General features: G+C 50.9%; 1 protein-coding gene across 1 annotated transcript in view; it reads left to right on the top strand.

The window, feature by feature from the left end:
• The window catches only part of ttc28 (tetratricopeptide repeat domain 28), a 461839-nt gene extending 450024 nt beyond the window's left edge, over positions 1 to 11815 (top strand). Inside the window, 6 exon segments of the mRNA XM_028825418.2 lie at positions 3940 to 4016; positions 5209 to 5232; positions 5907 to 6036; positions 7889 to 7996; positions 9843 to 11298; positions 11300 to 11815. Of these exon segments, the coding sequence (XP_028681251.2) occupies positions 3940 to 4016; positions 5209 to 5232; positions 5907 to 6036; positions 7889 to 7996; positions 9843 to 11298; positions 11300 to 11468 (1964 nt within the window). The 3' untranslated portion in view covers positions 11469 to 11815.
• The last annotated feature ends 261 nt before the right edge of the window (positions 11816 to 12076 follow it).

The following is a 12076-nucleotide window of genomic DNA, read 5'->3' as shown; positions in this document are numbered from 1 at the left end:
ATTTGGTTACCACGAGTTACATTTCAAGATATGCTGGGGGCACAGGATAGAAACAGGGTGGAGGTGATGCCCAAGAACCCAAAATCATGGAGGGGTCCCAACTTCACACTTGATAAGAGCTGAATGGACAAGGGGACCCCCCCCAATGGCCACTCTGACTCAGCAGCACTCTCTGGGTCGAGACCCCCACAGGATGAGATGTAAGGTCCGGTGCAGAAAGCCGAGTGCAGCAGTCACGGTCAGATGACTGGAGATAAGAGGCTGTTGAATTCCAGTATTTTAGATTTATTTAACATAAAAAAACAACAGAAACAATAAACAAACAAACTTGCTGTAGATAAAGCAATATGGCGGAAAGAACAGGCAAGCACTTCCGGGTGAGGGTGTGACTTCGTTAAACTTTCTTACACTCAGCAATCCAAGTAGATTATATGAAAATCAAAAAAAAAGGCGTTGAACGTCTTCTGCTTGAGAAAAACAAAATGTGCGATTAATGTCCGCATCTGTAGTACTAGGGTGTTGTACCGTGTTAGCCATTATGAATGTAGAGAAAAGCCAAGCAAAATGACACCTTTTATTGGCTAACTAAAAAGATTATCTCGCCTGAAGAAGGGGCCTGAGTTGTCTCGAAAGCTTGCATATTGTAATCTTTTTACTTGTCCATATCTGGAAACGGTTTACTTGTTAATGAATGGGGACATTTTATGACGAATGTTATATGGGATTTCATAAAGTTTTGCTAACAGAGGATAATTAGCCAGGCTTTGTGCCTGATCATCAGTAAAGGCCCCACATCACCTCTGGGATTAATGGGATTTAATAAAGCGACAGCAATCGTCAAACGCTCATTCTAACATTTAGAGTGCCAATAAACACAACAGAAAGGCCTGGGACAAGCGAATGACAAAACTTACAGGAGCTGAGAACGTCTGAACAGTCTGGACGAGAACAGGCCATTCAGCCCACCAAAGCCCACCAGTCCTGTCCACTTAACTCCTCCAAATAATATCAAGTCCAGTTTTGAGGGTCCCTAAAGTTCTCCTGTCCACCACACTGCTGGTCGCTTTTCCCAAGTGTCTGCTGTTCTTTGTGTAAGGAAACACTTCCTAATGTTTGTGTGAAGTTTCCCCTTCACACTTTCCCACTGTGTCCCCGTGTTCTTGATGAACTCATTTTAAAGTCACCGTCTCGATCCACTGCACTAATTCCCTTCATCTCTTCATCCTCTTCATCACTGTGAAGGCTCAGCTCTTTTAATCTTTCCCCCTAACTCACCCCCTGTAGCCCCCCGTAATCAGCCTGGTCGCACTTCTCTGGACCTTTTCTTGTGCTGCTATGTCCTTTTTGTAGCCTGGAGACCCAAACTGCACACAGGACTCCAGATGAGGCCTCACCAGTGTGTTATAAAGGTTGAGCAGAACCTCCTGTGACTTGTACTCCACACATCAAGGCGCTATATAACCTGACATTCTGAGAGCCTTCTTAATGGCTTCTGAACAGTCAGGAAGTCGATAGCTTAGAGTCCACTATGACTCCTAAATCCTTCTCATAAGGTGGACTCTCGATTTTCTGACTATTTTTACTTCCTATGTGTAATTCTTTACATTTACTGACATTAAATTTCATTGTCCACAAATCTGCCCAAGCCTGTCTGCTGTCCACATCTCCCTGTGATGACTCCACAGATTTTTGATTATCTGTCAATCCACCTAATTTGCTATCATCTACAGACTTAGCCAGTTTGTTCTTTCCAAATCATTTATAAATATTAAAAAATAACAGCGGCCCCTGCACTGCCCCCTGCTGGACACCACTGTTAAGCCAACCCAAAATGTAGCAAGTTCACCAAAAGCGTTTAAAACTAAACAAATTCCAGAAAAGACACATGAGAAGAAATGGTGATGGGCATTTGAAATGTAAAATACTGACAGCACTGTGTAATAAATAAAAATAACCCTGATATTAACAACTCAGCATCTAAAGATAAAGACATAAATGCAGCTCTCTGTTCCAAGTCGTCCATTCACATGGTGACCAACTGTGGGAGAACTCCAAGCGAACCCCTTTGTGCTTCAACACAGAAATCTGGTGAAGGCCCTGCGAGTTTCTTACATCAGAGGCCCACCGAAGAAGACCACGGCGGCCATCGCGTCCTATCTGGGAATTCGCGCCCAATTGGACTCCTTCCAGATCGGCTTCATTCAAAAAGCACTCGCTAAGGTACGGTAGTACAGCGGGAATCTCACGTTCTGATAAACGAGCGGTACATTAACAATATTAGAAAGATGTCCCGCATTTCAGTCACTAGCAACTGAAACGAGTTTTTATGAATTACGACTGAGCCGACCCCACGGGTCTCTCCATTCGCTTTTAACCTGCACGACTTATTCGACCCCATAAGCCAGTCGCCAGAGAACCCTTTGAGTACCGAGAAAAGCGCTGTGCAAATGTAAATGATGATGATGATGATGATGAAAGCGCATCCAAGGCGGGCCGGCTATTGGAGCGCGCGGGCCGGGCTGAAGCATGCTCGCTAAAAGAGAGGGGTAAATACAATGTCGACACTTCTGGGATTGCTGCTTTTGCCAAAAGTTTCCAAACTGTAAGTAAATGATCCTTTGATATTTAATTTCAGTAAGTAGCTAACACAAACGGATAAAAGTACGCTCCAATACTTCTGTCAGTCACTCCGCCCGCCAATGCGCATGTCAATACGGTACCCACTCTGCGGTTTGATTAGCCGGTTACTCTTTATTATGTCCTCCAGAATAATCTGATTTACGGTACACTGTAATAATAGCGCTAGGAGGCGCTCGACTGTCCAGAAGCTGCTGGCGGGGTGGTGGCTCAGCCCACGGACTTCTGCCCAGGATTTTCTTTGACGAGTTCATTTCGTGGTCTCTGCTGCCATCTAGCGGATAAAAGCACACAGCACACCCCCCCAGGCCACTCGTTGTGACGGCGTCGATCTTCAGTCCCCTTAAAGCGTTCCTCGTGACTTCAGAGTCCGTTAATTCGCTCGCTCCGATGCACTTTTTTTTTGGCAAATGAAATTTTAGAGCCCACATGTACTGTTGTTATGAAGTAAGGCATCGAGTTAGGAATAAAACGTTCTCATTTTAGAATACAATGATTGCGCCCCTGCACACACAAATTCACCTTTTAAAATTCTCAGTTAATCAATGAATTAAAATAACAATCGGCCCACCATTTGACCAGTGAGATAGTTATGTATTGTTTTGCTATTTTCATTGTATAGTGCCTTTTATGACAGTCATCAAAGACGATGAGAACATCACCCAAGTTTCCGCCGTGCGCGAATCTAATAGGCGGCCGTGTGGTGCTGCCCTCTGCTGGTTTTATGTATCACTGCACTCCTGTTCAGTACAGTCAGTCAGTCAGTCAGTCATCTCCAACCCGCTATATCCTAACACAGAGTCACGGGGGTCTGCTGGAGCCAATCCCAGCCAGCACAGGGCGCAAGACAGGAACAAACCCCGGGCAGCGTGTCAGCTCACTGCAGGGCACACACAAACACACACACACACACCCACACACCAAGCACACACTAGGGACAATGTAGGATCGCCAATGCACCTAACCTGCATGTCTTTGGCACCCGCTGCTGGGAAATAACCCTGAACTGAAAGGTCAGCCTGCTCTGCCCAGTGCCGGCTCAAGGCTACATGGCGCCCCTTGGTGGAGTAGAGGGGATGTTCCCCCTTGGACATCAGAATGCCTTCACATGTTTGTGTGTGTGTGTGTGAGATCGTTGACATTAGAACATGTTCATTTGGGTATTTTATGAGCAACATGCCATGGTGACATTTAATAGAAGAACATGGGGGGTCTGGATGAGCCTCCCCCAAGTCATGGCCCCTCAGCTGGCTCTGGCTCCACCATAACTGACCAGACTTTTGTCTGCTGTTCTCTTCCCAGGTTTGCCTCATCCTGCCTTCCAGGCTCTCTGTAAGCTGATCACGGCGTCGGAAACCGGAGAGCAGCTGATCAGCCGGGTAAGGAAGTGGCTGCAGGTCCTCGCTGCATGATGGATGGCTTTGTGTGACTGGCATGTGGCATTCAGACTGGTGTGGCATGAGAGTGGTTAACCAACATACCATAGGTCCGGTAGAGGCCACCACACTTTCAGCTCAGGCCAGCGTCAGGTCATCTTGTCACAGTCCTACTGCACGGCCTGGACAGTGGACAGAGGAGCAGCGTGCAGGACATGCACACACAAGATGCCATGCTGGGCTTTACAACCCTTCATGAAGGCAGCCTCCGCTCAGTGGTTTATGGAGCCCCCAATCCCCCAAAGAAGGGGCAGCCCTGGATCAGCTTCTTCTAGAGGACTGATCGACAGGAGGTCTTCTTGTCAGTATATGTCCACATCGGAATTCTCCCTCGCAAGTCTCAATGGATGTGTGGTGTGCCCCCCCCAGGTGCCATCCCTATAGACTTAGCAGAAGATTCAGCTGCCACTAAGCAAGAGAAGGTGGTGCCCAGGGCCTCAGAGCTCAAGGCTGCCAGTTCAATGCCCACTTGTGTGCCCAATGTGCTTTGCTTCAGGCTAACATAAGAGTCTGACAGACAGACGAGAGGTGACCGTTCAGTCCGCTTGTCACTCGTTTGTTTAGCCGATGGCCCCGGTATTCCCATAGGTCATCCAGATCCCTCTTGAAGGTCCTCAGGGTTTCTGCTTCATCTCCATGACCCGGTGGCTTGTTTCAGGTTCCCACGACTCTTTGCATAGAGATGTTCTTCCCGGCTTCACTCCTCAAAGCTCCTCTGCTTTCCAGTTCAATGCCCATTTGTGTGGCTTCACAGCCCAAGGCCACTGCGTCAGTCCCCTCTTGTGTTCCACCTGGTGACTCATCATGTCACTCGAGGTATGACGGGTGAACAGTTTTGTGTCTGTCACAATATATTCAGAGACCCCACGTCCCTGGCTCGCTTGGGTGGTCTTAGGGAGTGTCACCAAGTCACCTGCCGTCCCCCCCCCAGTGAAACACAGAGGAAGCTGGCGTGTCTGAGTCGAGCCGCCCATTTGACTGAGGAGGGCAGTGGGGTGGGTGTTCTCGGACGGCCGGGGTGATGGGCAGGCTGGCGCCGTGTGCTCAGAAGTGATTTGCTTGCTCTCGATGTCCTGCATGACTCTAAAGCCTTTTTCTCTTTCTCTTTTCTTTTCACTCACTCTGCTGTGTGAAGGCTGTTAAAAATATGGTGGGAATGGTAAGTTCACAATAACATTGGTCTGATTTACGAGGTGAACTCTGACGCTTTCTGTGTGCTGTCCTCAATGTGTGACTGGCTTAACGGTGGCATAGCAGAATGCCAGGGGGGCAGCTGGCAGGAAAAAGATGGTAAAGTCAGGGAATGGAGGGAGGGGACAAGAAGAAGAAGAAGGAGGAACGAGGAGCTGGCTAGACACCTCCAGGGTACCTCCTAGTGGCTCAGGTGCTGGGGCATCATTGGGTTCAGGTCCCTCCTGACGCCAGTTCATTCTCACCTGGTGCCCAGTCTAGGAGGGGCTGAATGGCCGTGCCCTCCTGTACTTGCTCAGAGTCTTGTCATCCTGTGTAGATTGTGAGCCCCCCAGCTGCTGGTGGGCTGCTGCACACTTCTGACTTCTCAGGCTGCCTGTTTAACTGACAAAGCGCAGCAGTGAGCCGCAGATTAAGAAAGTGGCCGATTGTGCCATGGAAGCTGTGCCCAGGGGCTGGGCAGGAGAGCTGCCCTAAGAGAGCCATCACCATCATCATCCTCATCATTTTCACTCGACTGAGCTGGGTTTGCGGTTTCAATGCCACGACTGAGAATGTGTGGCATGTCTCCACCTCAGCACCAGCGTCTCTGCACAATGGTGCCACCCACGGCTGATATCTCCCTTGCATTTCTCTCTACAGCTTCATCAGGTCCTGGTCCAGCTGCAGGCCGGAGAGAAGGAGCCGGACTTCTCCTTGGCGCCTATCCAGGTGTCCATCAGCGTGCAGCTCTGGAGGCTCCCCGGGTGCCACGAGTTCCTGGCAGCTCTAGGTATGGCGGTGACGTGCCACCTGGGTGTCGTGCCCACCTGGTCTTTTCTGATACCATTCCGAAGTCACAAAGGTCCAAGGACCCCCTAACCACATCACTACACGACAGGCCCCTGACCGTAGTAACACGTGGGAGCAGAGTCGGCCATTTTGGATACGCTGCTTCCACTTGGTTGTATATAGCGCCTCACCCAGAGTTTTTAAAAGGACCCATTCCACCTGTGTGCCACTGGGGGGCTCACTCCACTGTCTTTTTAGGGTCAGAGCTGGCGACCCTGTAGCTGCAGGCGTCATAGACAGTCAGTTAGTTCAGCTCATCGTGTAATCAGCTGACCCTTTGATTTCTTTTTCTTGTTTGGGAGATTTCACGCTTAGAAGAAGTGAAGATTTTTTAACTTCTAAATATTTTCTTTCTTTTTTATGTCACTTTTTATATTAAGTTTGCTCTCTTAATTATATGTGATGTTAGTGATGAGCGGAGTGGACACGGGTGCAAATGACCCTGACGGCTACAGGGTCTTATTAGGAAAAGATGACAGAAATAACATGAACATCAAAAAAAGAGAAGTCATCCCCGTCCGACACACACAAACGCTCGCCCGCCACCCCCTGTCAGGATCTGTGACTCCTGCAGTGACACCAGAAAAGCAACAAATGGACAACGAAGGAAAGCTGCAGCCACAGGGGGGCGCCAGTGATGAGGGTACACAAATTGAATTGGCATGTTGGCACGACAGAACAGCCAATGCTGGATATCAAGTCCATCCATCCATCCATCCATTTTCCAACCCGCTGAATCCGAACACAGGGTCACGGGGGTCTGCTGGAGCCAATCCCAGCCAACACAGGGCACAAGGCAGGAAACAATCCTGGGCAGGGTGCCAACCCACCACAGGGATATCAAGTCGAATTTTGGAAATCCTACTGTCCACCACACTACTTGGTCATTTCTACATTTGTCTGCATTTGCATCATGCCAATTTATTATTATATAGCGCCTTTTAGTTTCACTTGGCTCACTGACATGCAGAGACCATTCATTAATGTTCTGGACTCAAGAGCTCTGTTTAAGACTTATGCCATGTCAGAGCCAAGCCAAAAGTGCCAGGCACATTCAGGTCATTTATTACAGCTTTACTGGGTCATTATTGTCACATGTACAAGGGTCCAGTGAAATTCTGACCAGGTAGGTGGAGCTAAGTGTTTGAGAGGCAGCAGGATGGGTGGGGCCAGAAGTCTGAGTGGCAGCCGGATGGGTGGGGCTGAAGGTCTGAGTGGCAGCTGGATGGGTGGGGCTGGAGGTCTGAATGGCAGCAGGATGGGTGGGGCTAAGTGTTTGAGTATCCCCTGGCTGGATCAAGCTTGATGAGGCAACTTAGGCTTACAGGGCCCTTATTGTCCCGTGTACAATTGTGTGACATTCTTCTATGCATGTGCTAATCGACATGAGATACATTGCCGCTCTCTGCCACTGTCATTAGTGATAGATGTGAAAGATGCTATATAATTTAGAGGTAGACCAATGCAAGTGTAAGGTGCCATATGATTGGTTTATAGGGTCATTATTGTCCCAGATAAAGCACAACATGTTTGAGTGGCAGCTGGCTGCGTGGGACAGATATTGTCCTGTATAGAGTGTCCAGTTCAGTTCAGTTAGATGGACACAAATGAGTTGTCCTCACCCTCAGTATCAAGTGACCACAGCTTAAAGTGAAACTGACCATTCATGTTGTCCACTGGCCATGTCACGTTACCTTTACACTTTCATGGGTGACCATACAAGCCGTCGCGGATGCACAGCAGCATGCCAGGCCCGACTCTCACCCTGTCACTTTGTCTTTTCTGTCCCACAGGCTTTGACCTTTGTGAGGTTGGACAAGAGGAGGTCGTGCTGAAGACGGGGAAGCAGGCCAATCGGCGTACTATGCACTTCGCCCTGCAGTCTTTGCTGGCTCTCTTTGGTAAGCTGACCACCTGAGCTCACTGCTTGAGTGGCCGCCGTGTCTTCATTTCGGGGGTCAGATGTCCCAGAATTCTCTGTGGTCTTCATGCCCGTTCACATCCACTGTGAGGTCAAAGCTGCTCGTGTGGAGGCTGTGTCATGGACCTGGAGGTTTGGGTTCTTTTTTAGTTGTGTGGCCAGTTTGGAGTCCTGCAGTCTCATTCAGTTGTGACACCTGAGCCCCCCACTATGTCACCATCACTTTGTTTTGTAAAGCTGCTTACTGCGACTGGAGTCATCTACCATGATGATACTTCAAAGTGCCCAGATGCTCCAGCAGTGCTACACCCACTCCTCAATGAGACAGAGATGACCAGTCCGACAGACAACTCCCCAGGACTGGCCCAGTAGGCCCATCTTCTGTCTCCCCAGGCTGGTCTCAGAGATCCTGGGGAGCAGGGACACAGGTATTGAGTACAAGGTCCCTGTTGGCACTTCACAAAATGGGGGACTTAATACAAGTTTGAGAACCCCCCCAAAGCAGCTGCTGGCTCTGCACTGGGTAGACAGCATTGGGACCTGCTGGCCTATTGTCACTGGCAATGACAGTATTGTCAGTATCTCTGCCACCAAGGTATCTGACAGGCCAGGACTTCAGCCGTGTCACTGAGATTGCAAACCCCCTTTAACTCAGTTTTATAACATGTGGGACTCGGTGGGTACTCAGTTATGGGAATCAAACAATTAAATGGGAGCCAACGCGGCAGAAATGATTTGGAATGTTTGTTCCGAACATCACAAGTCTGCAGCGGCAACTGCCATGACCCACATCAAAACTGTCCCCTCCATCCCACAAGGGCTAGTAGATGGCTACAGGAAAAAGCAGACCACCCAGCCAGGTCTCTTAGGCTTACGCCTGAGCAACAGATGAGCCCCAGTGTGATAGGAGCCTGCTGACCATTGGCAGATGGAAACCCTGACGCAGATTTGAGGACACAGAATGGCTTTACACTCGCTGAAGGTGTGTGGCCTTCCTTGATCTTGTGTGCCGACACCCAATGGCTTTGTGCTCACAACAGCCGACTGGTGGTTCTGATGGCTCTATGATGGCCGATGGCCTTCTGGTAGGTGTCATCACCAGCAGACATCAGCAGAGGCTCAGGCGTATAAACATAAGAAGTGTGACACATGAGAGGAGACCATTCAGTCCTTCAGGCCTGGACGTTTGGCTAATAGCGCAGCTGAGACATGGCGCTCCTAGTCTTTGGGTCGGGACTTCAGGATGAGGCGTCTGCTGCTGGGGTACAACACAGACACTGAGGTTAGGGTTAGGCCGAGAGTATGAGGGGCTGTGCCACCTAGGGGGCACACTTCAGAGCTCAAGACAGACATTTAGGTCAGGAGTCACTTGCTGCTGTGGCTGTTTGAGGTGATGCCCTTCACAAACCGTAGAAAGTGTTTGGCGAGGACTTCCCTCCTAGTGGGTGTACTTCAGAGTTAGGACTTCAGCACCAGGTGTTCCTACTGCCACCGCTAGGTGGCACGCTCCTGAAACCGGGCCATGTGTTTGGTTAGAGCTCCTTCTGCTGTTGTTCTCCAGAGTCCATGACATGTTTCAGTTAGGACTTCAGTATGCGCTTCGGCTGAAGGAGCTGTTAATGGGCACACTCCAGACAGGGCCAAGTCTCAGAGACAGGACTTCAGTACGGTGCATTGCTTCTGCTGCTGCTAGGGGGCATCCTCCAGAGTCTGTGACAGGCATTTAGGATAGGACTTCACCGTTAAAAGTCACTGAGTTTTCATGTTCTTGTTGCTAGTGTCACCTCTAGGGGTCACACTTCTCACTCTGTTCCCCTCTCTTTCAGATTCAACAGAGTTGCCCAAGCGCCTCAGCCTCGACAGCTCGTCCTCACTGGAGTCCCTGGCCTCTGCCCAGTCTATCTCCAACCCAGTGCCCCTGGGGTACCCACACCCTCCCTTCTCTCCCACGGGGCCAGACAGCATGGCGTCTGACGCCATCTCCGTCTACAGCCTGAGCTCCATCGCCTCTTCCATGAGCTTCGCGTCCAAGTGCGAGAGCTCGACTGAGTACGTGGGCCACAGGGGTCGAGCGGACTACGAGCGTCTGAAGGGCATCTTCTCTCACAAGTCTTCCGTGCCCAGAAGCCGTTCTTCCCCCCATGCTGGGGCTTCTTCTAGCAAAGACGATGAGGAATACGAAGGGTTCTCCATCATCAGCAGTGAACCCCTGGCAGGAAACTGCGACTCCCTCCCTTTGCCAGGGAGCCGAAAACAGATGAAAGGCGTCGAGCGGGAGGCAAACAGAGCCTGCTATGGCGCCTCGGTGTCCTGCAGGGGGAGCGTCAGCACGCCGACCTCTCCTGTCAAGATGACTCTCATCCCCAGCCCCAATTCCCCCTTCCAGAAGGTGAGCAAGGTCACCAGCTCCGACACTGGAGAGTCGGACCAGTCCAGCACTGAAACGGACAGCACCGTCAAATCCCAGGAAGAAAAGGCGCCCAAACTCGATCCCCAAGAGCTGGCTCAGAAGATTCTGGAAGAAACTCAAAGCCACCTCATCGCCGTGGAGTGTCTCCAGAGAAGCGGCAGCCAGAACAGTTGTGTCAGCGAGCCCATCGGTGGGGCCAGCACGCCTACTGGCGGATCGGCATTCCGATCCTCAGAAACGAGCGCCTTCAGCCGGCCGCAGAGCGTCAGCCTGAAGAGCCAGTCGTCGCCCCTCACCGTGAAGCCCAAACCTCCGTCAAGGACCTCCTCCCTGCAGAAGGTGAGCTCCGGCTACAACAGTCCGGCGGTCTCGGAGACCTCCCTCAAGGACGGCTCGAGTCCGCAAAGTGGGCACCTGTCGCCCACCATCGATGCTCACAGCCTGGCTCAATTCAAGCTGAAATACCCCAGCTCGCCGTACAGCGCTCACATCTCAAGGTCTCCCAGCAACATCTCGCCCAGTTCTGGCCACCAGTCTCCAGGCGGGAGTGCCCCCTCCCCTGCTCTGTCGTACTCTTCCACTGGATCCGCGCGCTCCAGCCCAGCAGACGCTCCCGACCTGGACAGGCTGCGGCTGGCGGCCATCGACGAGAAAGTGCAGGCCATCCACAACCTCAAGACTTTCTGGACCAACGCCTCCCAGCCCCCGCACTCCGGGCCGGTCCGAGCTCTGCGTGGCAGTCTTGGTGCTTCCAAACGCGACGTCCTCAGCCTGCTCAACCTCTCGCCAAGACATGGCAAGGGGGACAAAGGCCTAGACGGCCTCGAACTCAAGGAACTTGCCATTCGGGCCGGTGGAGCTGACCTCCACGATGCAGAACCCCCCCAACGGGCACAAGAGGCCCGAGACCAAGAAGACTGTCGCCCCCTCACCCTCGGCGTCCACCAGCAGCAGTCCGGGAGGGCGGCCACTGCGACTGCCGTCCGGAAACGGCTACAAGTTTCTGTCGCCCGGCCGCTTCTTCCCGTCGTCCAAATGCTGAGTGTAGGGGGGGTTTGCGGAGTAGCTGCCCGCACCCCCTGCCCGTGTTCCACTGGACCCTGGCACTCGGCCGACCATCTTCTGTGAACGTACACGTGTCACTGTGTTCACAACATGGGCTTTTTGGGATTTTTGTTTTCTTTTTTTTTTTTTGTAAATTAAAATTCCGTGTTTCCTGAGCAGTACCCAACTTTTTTATAACTTGGAAAATCGTGTATCTTGTACAAAGGAGCTCCTATTTTTATTCGAATTGCAGGTGGCACTTGGCCCCATCTCTTTGTGATGTACGTATGTGTCTCTATTAAAGCATGGTTTCTCCTCTTGTTATTAAATGTTACGTACCATGTATGACTGCCTGGCACCTGTGCCTCATTTCTCACCAGCTGTGCCCACCTGCATTGGTCTGCCAGTGTGCTTGTTGTGGAAGGTAAGACTCCCATGTTGGACTTCAGCCCACTGGCACCTCACAAACTTCAGGCTCAGCTTTAACCAGGTGTACTATCTGGCCTGCCAGTTAATTTCAAATCAGGTCCATGATAGATAGATAGATAGATAGATAGATAGATAGATAGATAGATAGATAGATAAGCACTATATAATAGATAAATA

This window comes from Erpetoichthys calabaricus, chromosome 18 (genome assembly GCF_900747795.2).
Source record: "Erpetoichthys calabaricus chromosome 18, fErpCal1.3, whole genome shotgun sequence".
Lineage (NCBI taxonomy): Eukaryota > Metazoa > Chordata > Cladistia > Polypteriformes > Polypteridae > Erpetoichthys > Erpetoichthys calabaricus.
The sequence above is the reverse complement of the archived record's forward strand: the minus strand, read 5'-3'. Positions and strand labels throughout refer to the sequence as shown.